An 18,464-nucleotide genomic window follows, 5' to 3' on the forward strand; every position below is an offset into this window, starting at 1 on the left:
CTGCTACTCGCGACAGTTGGACATATGGAAATGGTCTCGATTTCAAACCCGAGCCTTCAACTTTTTCCAAGTGCCAGGTGGACACAGGAGCCCCGAGGCCCTCCAAAACAGGCAACTTCGGACCCAATCGGCTACTCGTGACGGTTGGACATATGGAAATGGTCTCGATTTTTCAGAGGAGACGTCAACTTTTTCCAAGTGCCAGGTAGACACAGGAGCCCCGAGGCCCTCCAAAACAGGCAAATTCGGACCTCATCTGCTACTCGCGACGGTTGGACATATGGAAATGGTCTCGATTTCAAACCCGAGCCTTCAACTTTTTCCAAGTGCCAGGTGGACACAGGAGCCCCGAGGCCCTCCAAAACAGGCAATTTCGGACCCCATCGGCTACCCGTGACGGTTGGACAGATGGAAATGGTCTCGATTTCAAACCCGAGCACTCAACTTTTTGCAAATGCCAGGTGGACACAGGAGCCCCGAGGCCCTCCAAAACAGGCAAATTCGGACCTCATCTGCTACTCGCGACGGTTGGACATATGGAAATGGTCTCGATTTCAAACCCGAGCCCTCAACTTTTTCCAAGTGCCAGGTGGACACAGGAGCCCCGAGGCCCTCCAAAACAGGCAACTTCGGACCCAATCGGCTACTCGTGACGGTTGGACATATGGAACTGGTCTCGATTTTACAGAGGAGACGTCAACTTTTTTAAATTTCCAAGTAGACACAGGAGCCCCGAGGCCCTCCAAAACAGGCAACTTCGGACCCAATCGGCTACTCGTGACGGTTGGACATATGGAAATGGTCTCGATTTTTCAGAGGAGACGTCAACTTTTTGCAAATGCCAGGTGGACACAGGAGCCCCGAGGCCCTCCAAAACAGGCAAATTCGGACCTCATCTGCTACTCGCGACGGTTGGACATATGGAAATGGTCTCGATTTCAAACCCGAACCCTCAACTTTTTCCAAGTGCCAGGTGGACACAGGAGCCCCGAGGCCCTCCAAAACAGGCAACTTCGGACCCAATCGGCTACTCGTGACGGTTGGACATATGGAACTGGTCTCGATTTTACAGAGGAGACGTCAACTTTTTAAAATTTCCAAGTAGACACAGGAGCCCCGAGGCCCTCCAAAACAGGCAACTTCGGAACCAATCGGCTACTCGTGACGGTTGGACATATGGAAATGGTCTCGATTTCAAACCCAAGCCCTCAACTTTTTCCAAGTGCCAGGTGGACAGAGGAGCCCCGAGGCCCTCCAAAACAGGCAACTTCGGACCCAATCGGCTACTCGTGACGGTTGGACATATGGAACTGGTCTCGATTTTACAGAGGAGCCGGCAACTTTTTGCAAGTGCCAGGTGGACACAGGAGCCCCGAGGCCCTCCAAAACAGGCAAATTCGGAGCTCATCTGCTACTCGCGACGGTTGGACATATGGAAATGGTCTCGATTTTACAGACGAGCCTTCAACTTTTTCCAAGTGCCAGGTGGACACAGGAGCCCCGAGGCCCTCCAAAACAGGCAACTTCGGACCCAATCGACTACTCGTGACGGTTGGACATATGGAAATGGTCTCGATTTTACAGAGGAGCCGGCAACTTTTTGCAAGTGCCAGGTGGACACAGGAGCCCCGAGGCCCTCCAAAACAGGCAAATTCGGAGCTCATCTGCTACTCGCGACGGTTGGACATATGGAAATGGTCTCGATTTCAAACCCGAGCCCTCAACTTTTTCCAAGTGCCAGGTGGACACAGGAGCCCCGAGGCCCTCCAAAACAGGCAACTTCGGACCCAATCGGCTACTCGTGACGGTTGGACATATGGAAATGGTCTCGATTTTACAGAGGAGACGTCAACTTTTTCCAAGTGCCAGGTGGACACAGGAGCCCCGAGGCCCTCCAAAACAGGCAACTTCGGACCCAATCGGCTACTCGTGACGGTTGGACATATGGAAATGGTCTCGATTTCAAACCCGAGCCTTCAACTTTTTCCAAGTGCCAGGTGGACACAGGAGCCCCGAGGCCCTCCAAAACAGGCAACTTCGGACCCAATCGGCTACTCGTGACGGTTGGACATATGGAAATGGTCTCGATTTTTCAGAGGAGACGTCAACTTTTTTAAATTTCCAAGTAGACACAGGAGCCCCGAGGCCCTCCAAAACAGGCAAATTCGGACCTCATCTGCTACTCGCGACGGTTGGACATATGGAAATGGTCTCGATTTCAAACCCAAGCCCTCAACTTTTTCCAAGTGCCAGGTGGACACAGGAGCCCCGAGGCCCTCCAAAACAGGCAACTTCGGACCCAATCGACTACTCGTGACGGTTGGACATATGGAAATGGTCTCGATTTTACAGAGGAGCCGGCAACTTTTTGCAAGTGCCAGGTGGACACAGGAGCCCCGAGGCCCTCCAAAACAGGCAAATTCGGAGCTCATCTGCTACTCGCGACGGTTGGACATATGGAAATGGTCTCGATTTTACAGACGAGCCTTCAACTTTTTCCAAGTGCCAGGTGGACACAGGAGCCCCGAGGCCCTCCAAAACAGGCAAATTCGGAGCTCATCTGCTACTCGCGACGGTTGGACATATGGAAATGGTCTCGATTTTACAGAGGAGCCGTCAACTTTTTGCAAGTGCCAGGTGGACACAGGAGCCCCGAGGCCTTCCAAAACAGGCAACTTCGGACCCAATCGGCTACTCGTGACGGTTGGACATATGGAACTGGTCTCGATTTCAAACCCGAGCCCTCAACTTTTTCCAAGTGCCAGGTGGACACAGGAGCCCCGAGGCCTTCCAAAACAGGCAACTTCGGACCCAATCGGCTACTCGTGACGGTTGGACATATGGAACTGGTCTCGATTTTACAGAGGAGACGTCAACTTTTTTAAATTTCCAAGTAGACACAGGAGCCCCGAGGCCCTCCAAAACAGGCAACTTCGGACCCAATCGGCTACTCGTGACGGTTGGACATATGGAACTGGTCTCGATTTTACAGAGGAGACGTCAACTTTTTTAAATTTCCAAGTAGACACAGGAGCTCCGAGGCCCTCCAAAACAGGCAACTTCGGACCCAATCGGCTACTCGTGACGGTTGGACATATGGAAATGGTCTCGATTTTTCAGAGGAGACGTCAACTTTTTTAAATTTCCAAGTAGACACAGGAGCCCCGAGGCCCTCCAAAACAGGCAATTTCGGACCCCATCGGCTACTCGTGACGGTTAGACAGATGGAAATGGTCTCGATTTCAAACCCGAGCACTCAACTTTTTGCAAATGCCAGGTGGACACAGGAGCCCCGAGGCCCTCCAAAACAGGCAACATCGGACCCAATCGGCTGCTCGTGACGGTTGGACATATGGAAATGGTCTCGATTTTTCAGAGGAGACGTCAACTTTTTTAAATTTCCAAGTAGACACAGGAGCCCCGAGGCCCTCCAAAACAGGCAATTTCGGACCCCATCGGCTACTCGCGACGGTTGGACAGATGGAAATGGTCTCGATTTCAAACCCGAGCACTCAACTTTTTGCAAATGCCAGGTGGACACAGGAGCCCCGAGGCCCTCCAAAACAGGCAAATTCGGAGCTCATCTGCTACTCGTGACGGTTGGACATATGGAAATGGTCTCGATTTTACAGAGGAGCCGTCAACTTTTTGCAAGTGCCAGGTGGACACAGGAGCCCCGAGGCCCTCCAAAACAGGCAACTTCGGACCCAATCGACTCCTCGTGACGGTTGGACATATGGAAATGGTCTCGATTTTACAGAGGAGCCGTCAACTTTTTGCAAGTGCCAGGTGGACACAGGAGCCCCGAGGCCCTCCAAAACAGGCAATTTCGGACCCCATCGGCTACTCGTGACGGTTGGACAGATGGAAATGGTCTCGATTTCAAACCCGAGCACTCAACTTTTTGCAAATGCCAGGTGGACACAGGAGCCCCGAGGCCCTCCAATACAGGCAACTTTTTGAGCCAGGGACAGAAATATGGAGAGTGAGAGAGAGAGAAAGCTAGGAAAAGGGTGGGAGGGAAGAAGAGCCCCTTTGACACAGGAGCTCCACAGCCCTCCAAAACAGGCAAATTCGGAGCTCATCTGCTACTCGCGACGGTTGGACATATGGAAATGGTCTCGATTTTAAAGACGAGCCTTCAACTTTTTTAAATTTCCAAGTAGACACAGGAGCCCCGAGGTCCTCCAAAACAGGCAATTTCGGACCCCATCGGCTACTCGTGACGGTTGGACATATGGAAATGGTCTCGATTTCAAACCCAAGCCCTCAACTTTTTCCAAGTGCCAGGTGGACACAGGAGCCCCGAGGCCCTCCAAAACAGGCAAAATCGGACCTCATCTGCTACTCGTGACGGTTGGACAGATGGAAATGGTCTCGATTTCAAACCCGAGCACTCAACTTTTTGCAAATGCCAGGTGGACACAGGAGCCCCGAGGCCCTCCAAAACAGGCAAATTCGGACCTCATCTGCTACTCGCGACGGTTGGACATATGGAAATGGTCTCGATTTTAAAGAGGAGCCTTCAACTTTTTCCAAGTGCCAAGTGGACACAGGAGCCCCGAGGCCCTGCAAAACAGGCAACGTTTTGAGCCAGAGACAGAAATATGGAGAGTGAGAGAGAGGGAAAGCTAGAAAAGGGTGGGAGGGAAGAAGAGCCCCGTTGACACTGGAGCCACACAGCCCTCCAAAACAGGCAACTTTTTGAGCCAGGGACAGAAATATGGAGAGTGAGAGAGAGAGAGAAAGCTAGGAAAAGGGTGGGAGGGAAGAAGAGCCCCGTTGACACTGGAGCCACACATCCCTCCAAAACAGGCAACTTTTTGAGCCAGAGACAGAAATATGGAGAGTGAGAGAGAGAGAAAGCTAGGAAAAGGGTGGGAGGGAAGAAGAGCCCCGTTGACACAGGAGCTCCACAGCCCTCCAAAACAGGCAATTTCGGAGCTCATCTGCTACTCGCGACGGTTGGACATATGGAAACGGTCTCGATTTTACAGACGAGCCTTCAACTTTTTCCAAGTGCCAGGTGGACACAGGAGCTCCACAGCCCTCCAAAACAGGCAATTTCGGAGCTCATCTGCTACTCGCGACGGTTGGACATATGGAAATGGTCTCGATTTTACAGAGGAGACGTCAACTTTTTTAAATTTCCAAGTAGACACAGGAGCCCCGAGGCCCTCCAAAACAGGCAATTTCGGACCCCATCGGCTACTCGTGACGGTTGGACATATGGAAATGGTCTCGATTTCAAACCCAAGCCCTCAACTTTTTGCAAGTGCCAGGTGGACACAGGAGCCCCGAGGCCCTCCAAAACAGGCAACTTCGGACCCAATCGGCTACTCGTGACGGTTGGACATATGGAACTGGTCTCGATTTTACAGAGGAGACGCCAACTTTTTTAAATTTCCAAGTAGACACAGGAGCCCGAGGCCCTGCAAAACAGGCAACGTTTTGAGCCAGAGACAGAAATATGGAGAGTGACAGAGAGGGAAAGCTAGAAAAAGGGTGGGAGGGAAGAAGAGCCCCGTTGACAGTGGAGCCACACAGCCCTCCAAAACAGGCAACTTTTTGAGCCAGGGACAGAAATATGGAGAGTGAGAGAGAGAGAAAGCTAGGAAAAGGGTGGGAGGGAAGAAGAGCCCCGTTGACACAGGAGCTCCACAGCCCTCCAAAACAGGCAAATCGGACCTCATCTGCTACTCGCGACGGTTGGACATATGGAAACGGTCTCGATTTTACAGACGAGCCTTCAACTTTTTCCAAGTGCCAGGTGGACACAGGAGCCCCGAGGCCCTCCAAAACAGGCAAATTCGGACCTCTTCTGCTACTCGCGACGGTTGGACATATGGAAACGGTCTCGATTTTACAGACGAGCCTTCAACTTTTTCCAAGTGCCAGGTGGACACAGGAGCCCCGAGGCCCTCCAAAACAGGCAATTTCGGACCCCATCGGCTACTCGTGACGGTTGGACAGATGGAAAAGGTCTCGATTTCAAACCCGAGCACTCAACTTTTTGCAAATGCCAGGTGGACACAGGAGCCCCGAGGCCCTCCAAAACAGGCAAATTCGGAGCTCATCTGCTACTCGCGACGGTTGGACATATGGAAATGGTCTCGATTTCAAACCCAAGCCCTCAACTTTTTCCAAGTGCCAGGTGGACACAGGAGCCCCGAGGCCCTGCAAAACAGGCAACGTTTTGAGCCAGAGACAGAAATATGGAGAGTGAGAGAGAGGGAAAGCTAGAAAAAGGGTGGGAGGGAAGAAGAGCCCCGTTGACACTGGAGCCACACAGCCCTCCAAAACAGGCAACTTTTTGAGCCAGAGACAGAAATATGGAGATTGAGAGAGAGAGAGAAAGCTAGGAAAAGGGTGGGAGGGAAGAAGAGCCCCGTTGACACAGGATCCCCACAGCCCTCCAAAACAGGCAAATTCGGCCCCATCTGCTCCTCGTTATGGTTAGTCTCGGTTGGACATTTGAACTCGGGTGGGAAACATGAGCCATGGCCCCGTTGGAAATATGAGACAGGTTTGGATAGATAGAATTTCTCTCGGTTGGACATTTGAACTCGGGTGGGAAACATGAGATATTGCCCGTTGGAAATATGAGACACGTTCGGATAGATAGAATTTCTCTCGGTTGGACATTTGAACTGGGTTTGGAAACATGAGATATTGCCCCGTTGGAAATATGAGACACGTTCGGATAGATAGAATTTCTCTCGGTTGGACATTTGAACTCGGGTGGGAAACATGAGATATTGCCCCGTTGGAAATATGAGACACGTTCGGATAGATAGAATTTCTCTCGGTTGGACATTTGAACTCGGGTGGGAAACATGAGATATTGCCCAGTTGGAAATATGAGACATGGTTGGATAGATAGAATTGGTCTCAGTTGGACATTTGAACTGGGTTTGGAAACATTAGCCATGGCCCTGTTGGAAACACGAGCCACGGTTGGATAGATAGAATTGGTCTCAGTTGGACATGTGAACTCGGTTTGGAAACATTAGCCACGGCCTGATTGATAGGATTGGGCTCTGTTGGACATTTGAACTCGGTTTGGAAACATGAGTAGACCCAGAGGCAGAAATAGGGAGAGTGAGAGAGAGAGAAAGCTAGAAAAAGGGTGGGAGGGAAGAATAGCCCTAAATTGAGCCAGAGGCAGAAATAGGGAGAGAGAGAGAGAGAGAGAGAGAGAGAAAGCTAGGAAAAGGGTGGGAGGGAAGAATAGCCCTAAACAGTGACATTGGACACGAGCCATGTTTGGATAGAAAGGATTGGTCTCTGTTGGATATTTGAACTCGGTTCGGAAACATTAACCATGGCCCCGTTGGAAACACGAGCCACGGTTGGATAGATAGAATTGGTCTCAGTTGGACATTTGAACTGGGTTTGGAAACATTAACCATGGCCCCGTTGGAAACACGAGCCACGGTTGGATAGATAGAATTGGTCTCAGTTGGACAATTGCACTGGGTTTGGAAACATTAGCCATGGCCGGATTGATAGGATTGGGCTCTGTTGGACATTTGAACTCGGTTTGGAAACATGAGTAGAGCCAGAGGCAGAAATAGGGAGAGTGAGAGAGAGAGAAAGCTAGAAAAAGGGTGGGAGGGAAGAATAGCCCTAAATTGAGCCAGAGGCAGAAATAGGGAGAGTGAGAGAGAGAGAAAGCTAGGAAAAGGGTGGGAGGGAAGAATAGCCCTAAACAGTGACATTGGACACATGAGCCATGTTTGGATAGATAGGATTGGTCTATGTTGGATATTTGAACTCTGTTTGGAAGCATGAGACATGGCCCCGTTGGAAACATGAGCCATGTTTGGATAGATAGGATTGGTCTCTGTTTGATATTTGAACTTGGTTTGGAAACATGAGTCATGCTTAGATAGCTCAGCTACAGCTGGGGAATCCAGTCATGCTCATATAAAAGAGTCTTTGTGGTGTGTATCAGTCATGGTCCAATAACCAACCAGTGTTGAGTTACTGTGGTTGAGGGTAATTTTTATCCAGCCAATGGTAGGTGATGTCACTACAAACTGCCATGTAAAAGCCCTTACGCAATGCATATCCACTTCACAACTCTGGAGACTTTGAGAGAGGTCTAACAGGCTCCCATTCTACCCAATTGACTACAGTGGGCCACCAGTTGTTTAAAGGCTGGTTCATATGAAACTCAAGAACTGTCTATAAGAAGAGATAGACATCGATAGATACTGAACATACCGACCATGGCCGGTGTAACCACACAATATATTGTGGCAGACCACCCTCCTTGGTATTACAAATCGGATTACAAAGATGTGTTCACTTGTAAAAGTACACAAGGACTGTTTGATAAAGTGGTCGACCTGATGATGTGTAAGCAACAGGCACTTTCGGAGAGGGAGAAAAGGTACAAACCAAAAACAATCTATAAGATTATCAGGGATATGGTAATCAAGGACTCTAACACTATACAACAACAACCGTCGCACTTGCTATTGCTTGCGCTGATGGACCTAGTGGACATTGAAAGTGGTACAGGCGTTGACTCAATGTCAGGTCTAGACAAGGCTGGTCTCAAGCACGTGCTACTGGCATACGGTAACTACACAAACTTCTATATACCGACTAAAGAACTGATAAGTCCCAAGGGTAAGAAGGTGATTCCAGTGGTCACACAGTACTCTGACAAACACAACTTTGTCTACTGCGACAGGAACAGGTCCATGATTGGAACCTACACCGTTGGCATCCCGACAAATGGGAAAGGCAATGGCAAGTCATACTTCGTCCAAGAGGTACTGTTTGTCCCGGGACTCGGGAGCCTGGAGTTGCTGAAAACTGTCACTGGTAGCATGTTCGATTTTTGGGACTTGACCCTGGAGGTGCCCACTCACTCCACAGCACTCACCCCTTCCTTTCAACAGATTCAGCCTGTCCAGTTGTTACTCACGGAGGACAACACAACGTCCACCCAGGTTCTAGTCTCTCACATGGAAGAGATAGCCCCCATGTGCTGCGTAGTAGGCACTGCTTCGGCTGAGATGCTGAAGAAAAAGAGGGAGACAAGGGTTGATTGTTTCACGGAAAATGAAGTGATATGTGACCTAAAGCACTTCCATTATGAGAACCATGACACTCGTACTGTCTACTTCAGAAGGAGCAGCAAGTTCCTGGATGGCAAGCGGGTGAACCTGGTACCTGTTGTCGTACTGAGAAAGGGCCAGGATCTGGCTCCTGAATTGTACGTGTCTACTACTGTGAGGTTTTGCAGGGCCGTGAAGCAATCATGCGCCAAGGGCAATGGTGAGCTGGTGAGCTGTTGGAATGACACGCTAAAGGAGCTTGGGAGAGACACGTTTATCACCGGGCCTGAAATGTATCAGGAGATACACAATCCCGCATTGGCAGCGTTCATCAAGCGTGTGAATCCAACCAGCTGGTGCAATTACATACCAAAGCACGTGGAGAGTATGATCAGTGACCCTATCATGGTGGAAGTGGTAGAACTGGCCATTATATATATGGAATGTAAGATCCCCAACGCGTTTGCCGTGGCAGAGCTACTATATTGCCCGCTTCAGAAGGTGAAAGATTACGTACGGTTCTGGGACATGTACTCCTCTGACAAGATCATTCACACGGCCGTAAAAAAGAAGCGTGCCAGTATGGTGGAGCAGCAGATGAGGAAGGACTGGTTAGAGTTGGCTCAAATTACCTCCAGATACATGCGACAGAGATATGGTAACGATGGGAATCTCGAAATGGCTTCAGCTTGTGAAGAGTTGTTCAACCCCCACACACCCAACAACGTAGCCAAAACCCAGAGGACCTGGCAATCCCTGATCAAATATGATACAAGCAAGATCAAGGACAAGGACTTGGTACAGATGTATGCCACCGCCAAAGTGCTATTTGTAAAACTCCGCACTTATCACAACAAATTAAAGAAATACCAGAAGGTAGGAGAGGGAGAGAGGTGTGATCCAGAGAGCGGATCATCCTCACCACACTCTACGCAAGTGCAAGACCCTGATGTGTCCTCTAAGAGTCCGGCTCATGTCGACGAGCACAGCGAAGACGAAACTGGACATGGTGACAGTGAGAAGACTGACACTTGTTACTCTATAGTCACACCTGAAACAATTCCCATTTTGACGTGGATCAAGAACCTTCCCACTCTACTGATGAGTGAACCTTGGTTGAAAGAGGAAAGTCTCAGGAGAGATGCTGTTTGTACTCTCCTCGGATTGGATAACACCCTTTTAGACAAAAGAAACGGGGAAATCCTCGCCAATTGGGTCAGCAACAACCGAACCGTTGTAAATACACTTCAGAGCCACGGCTTGCAGGACAGACTCAGCAAAGCCCTGATTGATAGCTTAGAGGCTATGTCCATAAACAACTGGAGACGCAAGATATCACTATCCTTCCAGGGTACCTGGTGTCAACCGGGGGATGATTCAGCGCAACCAGTGGCCAAACTGTCCAGAGAGATTAAGCCTGGAGCTGAGAGAAAGCGAAATGATTCGGATAGCACACACATTATTGGCAAATCTACTAAGAAAGAAAGGCCTTTTCACAAGACCAAAGTGGTAAATCGGGTTCGCTCCGCTTATCAGTCAAATAAGTCATTGGGTATAAAGTCATCCTGGTGGAAGGGTTTCCTAAAATACCAACAATCAACAGAGAACAGAAGGCAACCCAAGTACAGTGGCGACGATGACCACCCTTGGCTGAGCCAGGCCGAGGAAGTCCCCAGTGAAGAGGAGGAAGAGTGTAATGTGGATGAAAGTGACATCCCCGGTGACGAGTTGGAGGATACAATGGGCTACGACAACAGCGAGGCCCTTGACGAATACGATTACAGTGACCCATTCATAAATGACCAATCTACTGGTGAAGAACAAAGCAGTGAAGACGAAGAGGAGGATGATGCATTCTGTGCTCAGGTGAAAAAGAGGGCAAAAGTGGCTAAGTCTAAAACCAAGAATGTTAAGCGGGGACATAGGCATAACAGCTGGTCACAGTCAGAGTCCGAACAAGAGTCCGAACAGGATGCCCATACCTCTAAGCCTAGCTGTGGTGGGTTGAGAGAGGAAAGGAACATCTATAAGCGCGCACTGCTATCCGACTCGGACGATTCTATAAAGCAAGATTACAAGCGTGTCAAACTCACAAAAACCAACCGCTGGCATCACAAGAGAGAATCTAAAAGGAGCAGGAGGGACAAGGGGTGTAAAGAGACGGATCTCAAGTTTGTAGGAAGGAAAGACAAAGCCTGTGCTAAAAAGAGACTGGACAAGTCTAACACAAGGTGTGAAACTGTAAAGACCACTAAGCAGATACAAACCCACAATCGAGATTCACACCAATACAAAAAGAAACTGTCCGATCCTGAGGAAGATGAGGACGTCTACCAAGGGGAGGGACCCACTCGGCAGAGAATAAAAAGGGTGCCTTGTTCCAAGTCAAAAGGCACTCGCTCTCCAGTTATCTATACCGACTCAGAGCAGGAGGACATATGCACGCCTAAGAAGATACAAAAAAGCCCACTTGTCAATAGGCCCCGGGAGAACCTTGACAACCCAGGAGCCGCCGTTTCCAAACATCAGCAACTGGCCAACCTCCCAGGTGTTACAGGTTCACATCGGAGGTCGGATGTGTCACAAGTCAAAAGACACAGATTACATGTAGAGGCTGGGAAGGCAGCCAGGGTTTCTGATCAAGCTGCCTGGCTAGCGGACACCACTCAACACGAGTGTTCGGATCAGGAGGAATGTGGAGAGGATCACCATACCAATCCTGCTGAGCCTACATCCGCTGCCAAGTCAGAGTGCCAGTCAGAAGAGAACACGGGGTCTCAGTCAGAGGACGATTCCGAATTGGACTTTAATGATCAACTGGACAAAAAATCTGCAAGGGCAAGGTGTAGCATATCTGAAACGGACTCTGGTGAAACTGAATATTTTGTTTCTATGTGATAACAGTTATGTCTTCCCATATAATAAAGAAGCAGCCTGTACGTGGGCCGAAAAGTGCTTACGTTATACGATATTTAGAGGGGCTGGCTAACAGTGTCTCTGTCTCGCAGTTAGATGAACCGTGTATGTCTTCAGCAGCGCTGTCAGCTACGTATTCAACCTTGCGGTATAAAGAGGAGGAACCCAAGGTTGTTGTCAATACCCTGGATAGGTATCTTTTGAAGAAATGAAACCAATGTGTTTACTTTGATATGGAAATATGTTAACCTGTGTGACTGCCCTATACCGAAAGGTATACCCATCCTTGTATGACATAATAAACTTGAGTTAAACACGGTACATGTTATCAGGATCTATTTGTGTTTGTCTTTGCATCTGTCTTCACCTGAATGTAATCATAGCCCTTCTATAATATAACACTGGACGCTTACAATGGTACTTTCATCACACCTTTATTAGTTGATCCAAGGAAATACAAGGTACACACTGATAGATACTATTACATATGTACAGAACCTTCATGTCACACAGTGGGGTAGCTGTTTATGGTACATGAGCATATAAGCTACGCCATTGTATAGCATAGATCCAGCTTCGTAGGTTGACTTGACATCTTCCCAAGAGCACACTCTGACATGAGAGTCGTCTGCGAGATACCAAATATTGTTGTCGTCTCGCACATAAGCTGTGTAATGTCCACAGTAGTGAGTACCACGGTGGGCTACAACAGCATACAGCTTGTATACAGTAGCTACCGGTGCTTCAGGGTCTTTCATGATATATTTCAGGTCCAGTGTCTCAGGGAAAGCAAACCTTGTGCCCGTCTTGACTATATCAGTGGTATCTCTGCCAATGTTCCTAACACGTTCGATCCTCATACACACAACCTGCGGCAATGTCACTACCTTGCTGGTGATTTCAATCTGAGTTCCTGTGTGGCAGTGTGTACAATGGTAGTCACAGGTGGTGAACGTGATGTCAGTGTACAGTTTTATGTACTGCTGCAGCTCTGTGGGGAGATTATCACCTATCAACACGGTGATCGTGTTGGACTTATTGAGTGTGGACTGGACTGTGTTACAACGGAGGCAGCGCACACGGTTCTCATTCTCAATGTCCCACAGAGAACCTATCCTCTTAGCTATCCCACAGTCGTCTGCTAGAGCGTTGATGATGCACTTGAAGACCACGTCCGAGTCCTCCTGAACATCGAAAGGGGCTCCTCTGTACAATGTCATTGCGTTTACTAGTAAGCTCGGATCACACGGTGACGCGTTGCCTTTGGTCATATCGTAGATGAGACACTTAAGCCTCACTGCCACCGAATTCGGAGACCGGGGATCTTGACCATCAACCTGCAGAATGAACTCCCGTAGCTCACGTGTCCCACACAGCACTTGGACAACGCTGTTGATGCTGCAGTAAGCCCCGTAATTGATCAAGCCGCGCATAGTGTAAGGTGGACAGGGAGACCAATCAGCCTTGGCAGAACAACGACACAGATTCCGATGTGACCCAGTCGACAGCAGTTTAGGATATCTAGTACTTTACGACATTTAGTACTCAGTCACGCTGAATGTCATCACGCTATTGAACAGCTCTCTGAGAGATAACACAGACCCCTCGCGGTTCAGTAGAACCATGAGTATTGTCATCTTGTAATAGTCGAGCGTGAACTCCTGCACGGGTCCCTGTCGCTTACACTTTGTGAACAATATCACAGGGGCCCACTTGGAATCGATATGGGACACTAAGTCGTGTGTGAAACAGCTACCATTGTCAGTCAGTAACTTTGACCGGTCCAGTTGATCTATCCTGACAACCCCAGAGAGGGCAGAGACGTTCAGAGTCACCTTTGTCAAACCCTGCGTACAATCTAATGTCGTCACTTCCAGCCTAGATGATCCGAATATCTTCACCCTCATCCTTAGCACTATGTTCCTAACCAGTGTACTCAGCTTAGTATCACCCAGGCCTTCTGCTGTCTGGTTGCCTCTGTAAGGCTGAGGTTCTCCGTATACCAGCAGTTTGCCGCTGCTTTTATTACGAGCGTCTTCTTCCTCACCCAAGTATGTCAGCCAGTCAGGTATTTCGGATGTGTAATCTCTGAACGTGAAGTATCTACCGATTAGAGTTAAGAGGTGTGGACTTGTCCTTTCGTCGTTATTGAATTGGCGCAACCACCCGATCGAGTCGGTCAGTACCTGCGAGGTAGACGTGCCAGTACTGAGATTGCAAAGCCATTTGCACAGGTTCGAGTCCGGTAAGTGCTTTGACACCATAGTAGTACAGAGACCGGTCAAGTTCTTACATTGGTCACTGAACATCGAGGCCAATGGCTTGTTGAAGTTCCTGCTCAGATAAGGGACAATGTCGATCATCACAGCTCCTTTGCCGATAAGGATATATCTCCATTCGGTCATGTGAGTAGGCAGCAACTGCATATCTAGGGCCTCCTTGAGCGTGAGAAACACTTGTAGCAGAAAAGCGTATACAGAGTTAGGTGAGTCTGCGACGGTCCAGTTAACCCTCCCGTTGTCCTCCTATTATGCCTAGCACACAGTGTCCCCCCCGGGTCACCCTGTCCCGTCTTGGCTAAAGGCCCAGTGGGCACAAGTTTGACAGTATGCGTGTGAACAGCCTTTGCAGATGTATTTGTTACACCTACAGCACGCGGTGTAGGTCTTGGCGTCCTTCTTGGGTGGGCAGAGCTGACACCTCTTCCTCTTACTCGCCACCGGCGGGGCGGCTGGGGCGGCGGCGGCCGGGCCAGCGGCTTGCTCCCGGGCTGGCGGACGAGCCTCGGCGGTGGCACTCTGTAGGACTTTGACAAGTGCGGACGCGGCTTGGGTGCGGGGGAGCCGCTGCCTTCTTTGTATCAAGGGCTTCACGAGTGCCTTTCCGAGCTGCTCCAGGAACACCCTCCTCTTGTTCCGCTTCCCAGGCATCCAGTCGGGCTTGATCTCTCGCCATATGACAAAGGCGTTGTAGGAGGACACGTCGAGGATGTTGTGGAAGATGACCAGGGGCCAGCGGGCGGTCATCCGTCTGCAGCTGTAGGTCCCGACCACCTTGTCTAGGTTGTCCACGCCGCCCTTGTTGCAGTTGTAGTCTAGGATGAGGGCCGGCTTCCGGTCGCGGCGATCGCTAACGTCGGGCTCCGCGTGCAGCGTGCTCAGAAGTAGCACGTTCTTATTTCTCTTTGCCAGGTAGGACACTAGAGTGGCGGTGGGCGTGAAGGCGAACCTGGAGGACAGGACCTGTCTGCCCTTTGACTGGAGCAGCGCGGGCGGGAGCTCGGCCTTGTTCTTTCTCACCGTGCCCACCATGGTGAGGTTCCTCTCGAGGAGCCGCTGGCCCAGTTCGTAGGAGGTGAAGAAATTGTCACACGTGACGTTGTGACCGCCCGGCAGTCCCTCGGTCAGATCGAGGACGACGCGGGCGCCCTGGTTCTTCTCGGGGCCTCCGCCGGCCGCCTTGCCGGTGTAGACTTGCATCTTCCAAGCGTAGCTGGACTTGGCGTCGCAGGCCACCCACGACTTGATGCCGTATTTGGCCGGCTTGCTGGGAATGTACTGCCGGAAAGGACAGCGTCCTTTCGGTGGTGAGAAGGGAGGGGAGAGGAGATTAGCAGCGTCATCGTTAAAGCGGGGACACTGCGTTTATGTTACACAAATCAAATCAAATCAAATTTATTTATATAGCCCTTCGTACATCAGCTGATATCTCAAAAGTGCTGTACAGAAACCCAGCCTAAAACCCCAAACAGCAAGCGATGTAGGTGTAGAAGCACGGAGCCGCCGCCGCCGCCGCCGCCGCCGCCGCTTACTACTGCCCATTGCTACTACTGCGGATTGCTACTACTGCCAAATTGCTACTACTGCCCACGCTACTAGTGCTACCTCTCTATGCTACACGCACATACACAGATACATAGACGGTACCTCTGAACGGGACCAGTTGTTCGTCCACCGTCAGGTCGGGCCCCGGGTTGTAGAGGGCCGGCAGCCGCTCCTCCCACAGGTCCCATACCTCTCTTATGGCCGCCAGTCTGTCGGTGGCGAGTCTGGCGGGTCTCGACTGGCGGTCGTCGAATCGCAGCAGCCTCGAGTACTTGTGAAACACCTTGAGCGGCATGGTGGCGCGGAACACGGTCCTGCCGCTCTCGGCGTCCCACAGGCTGGCCGCGGCCTCGCCTCGGGACCTGTAGACGCCGGCTAGGATCAGCAGCCCTACGTAGGCGCGCAGGTCGGTGGAGTCCATGGGTCGCCAGCCGTCGCCGTATTTTCTCACCCCCTGCAGATTTGTCATGTCCACAATGATCCTTTCTATCGCCGGTGTGACAAACAGCCGGAAGGCGGACTCGATGTCGAGCGCTCGCGACGCGGCGTAGGCCGTGGGGCCCGGCGTCACGATGGAGCCGGGGCGGCGGATGGCGCGGGGCCGGTCCGGGCCGCGATAGGCCACGGAGGACCATTTGATTTTGCCGTTCTTTGACAGCAACGTCTCCCTTTGGGCTCGGGCGGCTGCCGCCGCGTCCTCTCTGTCTCGCTCTGGCTCTCTGGCTGTGTCTCGCTCTCGGGCAGCGGCCGTGTCTCCCTCTCGCTCTCCCTCTCGCTCTTCCTCCGAAGAGGAGCACGACCGTGAGGCCGAGTCGTCGTCGTCGTCGTCGTCGTCGCGTCGTCCGCATCACGCTCGGGGTTGTATTCCTCACCGTCTTCATCTTCCGAAACGTCCTCCTCTTCGGATTCCATGTAGTCTTCCTCGTCTTCTTGGTCGACACTGGAGGATATCTGTTCCAGGACCTGAGCCGCGCTCAAACAAGGACTGCGAGGCGTCGTAGGCGGAGGGCTCGCGCTCGGCGGGGTCGTATTCCTCCTCATCATCGTCCTCATCATAGTCCTCATCTTCTTCTGCTTCTTCTTCTTCTTCTTCCTTCTTCTTCTCCTTCTTCTTCCTGACAATATTAGTAGCCTCTGTACGGCCGGCTTACAGTCGTAGGCGGAGGGCTCACGCTCGGCGGGGTCGTATTCCTCCTCGTCGTTGTCCTCGTCTTCTTCTTCTTCCTTCTTCTTCCTTCTTCTTCTTCCTGACAATATTAGTAGCCTCTCTACGGCGGCCTTACAGTGGCCACGTGAATAGGACGAGGCACGCGAACGGACGAGGCACGCGAGCGGTCGGCCCTGTCTGCTCCTTCGGACCCTTCGGCCCGTCCGGTACGCTTGGCAGGCCTCCCCGTGTGATTGCAACGAGGTCTTGCACTGAGTTCTTGTGGACAAGTGGTGCCAGGGTCACTCTGACCCGGCCCAGACACAGGGGAACAACTTGTAACACAGGGCCAGGGTTACTCTGACCCAGACCAGACAGTGGTAGGAGGGTTACAACATAAACCTTGCTAACGCTGCCGGGGTCACTCTGACCCACACAGACAGGGGGGGAATCAACTCGTAACGCTGGCCGGGGTCACTATGACCCGGCCCAGACAGGGGTAGGAGGCTTACGACATACACCTTGATAAGGCTGCCGGGGTCACTCTGACCCACACAGACAGGGGGGGGAATCAACTCGTAACGCTGGCCGGGGTCACTATGACCCGGACCAGACAGGGGTAGGGTATTGTAACAACAACCATACCCAAAAGGCACAATTTCCACAACCAAAGGAAGACAGTGTAGCAGGGGGGCGTTTTTAGAATCAATACCCAAACTCACACGGGGCAGCAGCACACGTTTCGGGCAGCACACGTTTCGCACACAGGGCCCTTGCCCGGAATGTGGCGGGTGTCAATTCTGGGGCAGGACCTTTGACTAGTGTCCACCAGATGGTAGTGTTGGGTCACTATGACCCAGACCAGACAGTGGTAGGAGGGTTACGACATACACCTTGATAAGGCTGCCAGGGTCACACTGACCCACACAGACACGGGGAATCAACTCGTAACTTTGCCCGGGGTCACTCTGACGTCACTATGATCCCGCCCACACAGGGGGGGAGGGTTACAACATACACCTTGCTGTTTGACTAGTATCCACCAGGTGGTAGTGTTGGGTCACTATGACCCGGACCAGACAGGGGTAGGAGGGTTACAACATACACCTTGCTAAGGCTGCCAGGGTCTCTCTGACCCACACAGACACGGGTGATCAACTCGTAACCCTGCCCGGGGTCACTCTGACCCACACAGACACGGGGGATCAACTCGTAACCCTGCCCGGGGTCACTCTGACCCGCCGAGACAACAGGAGGGTTAAAGAATAATATCCTCCAAACACGGACCGTGTCTCCAACCATGCTAACTCAGGGACTGCTATTGTAGACTGTTTGATATTACATAAAACAATGACCGTTTATTCAACCAGGTTAGCCCAGGGAGTGATATTGTACAATCCCAGGGAGTGATATTGTACAATGTTTGCTATTACATTCAGTGCCTTGTAGAGGCTGCGTTGTGTCATAAAGGTATATGACGGTCCTTACACACTCCAGTACTAA

At 51.1% G+C, this 18,464-nt stretch overlaps 2 protein-coding genes across 2 annotated transcripts; both read right to left on the reverse strand.

Moving 5' to 3' along the window:
• Nucleotides 1-12,490: 12,490 nt before the first annotated feature.
• On the reverse strand, nt 12,491-13,423 carry LOC116365956 (ubl carboxyl-terminal hydrolase 18-like). The gene has a single exon (XM_031818260.1). It carries the CDS (start codon nt 13,421-13,423, stop codon nt 12,491-12,493), a length of 933 nt encoding a protein of 310 aa, XP_031674120.1.
• Nucleotides 13,424-14,548: 1,125 nt separating this feature from the next.
• On the reverse strand, nt 14,549-18,263 carry LOC109878482 (piggyBac transposable element-derived protein 4-like). The gene is made up of 6 exons (XM_031818261.1): nt 18,069-18,263; nt 17,393-17,506; nt 16,955-17,092; nt 16,687-16,777; nt 15,917-16,591; nt 14,549-15,567 (listed from the first exon to the last, which is right to left on the reverse strand). The coding sequence occupies exons 1-6, from the start codon at nt 18,261-18,263 to the stop codon at nt 14,549-14,551; spliced, it is 2,232 nt and encodes a 743-aa protein (XP_031674121.1).
• Nucleotides 18,264-18,464: the final 201 nt, after the last annotated feature.

Source organism: Oncorhynchus kisutch, unplaced genomic scaffold, assembly GCF_002021735.2.
Source record: "Oncorhynchus kisutch isolate 150728-3 unplaced genomic scaffold, Okis_V2 scaffold1316, whole genome shotgun sequence".
NCBI classification, from domain to species: domain Eukaryota; kingdom Metazoa; phylum Chordata; class Actinopteri; order Salmoniformes; family Salmonidae; genus Oncorhynchus; species Oncorhynchus kisutch.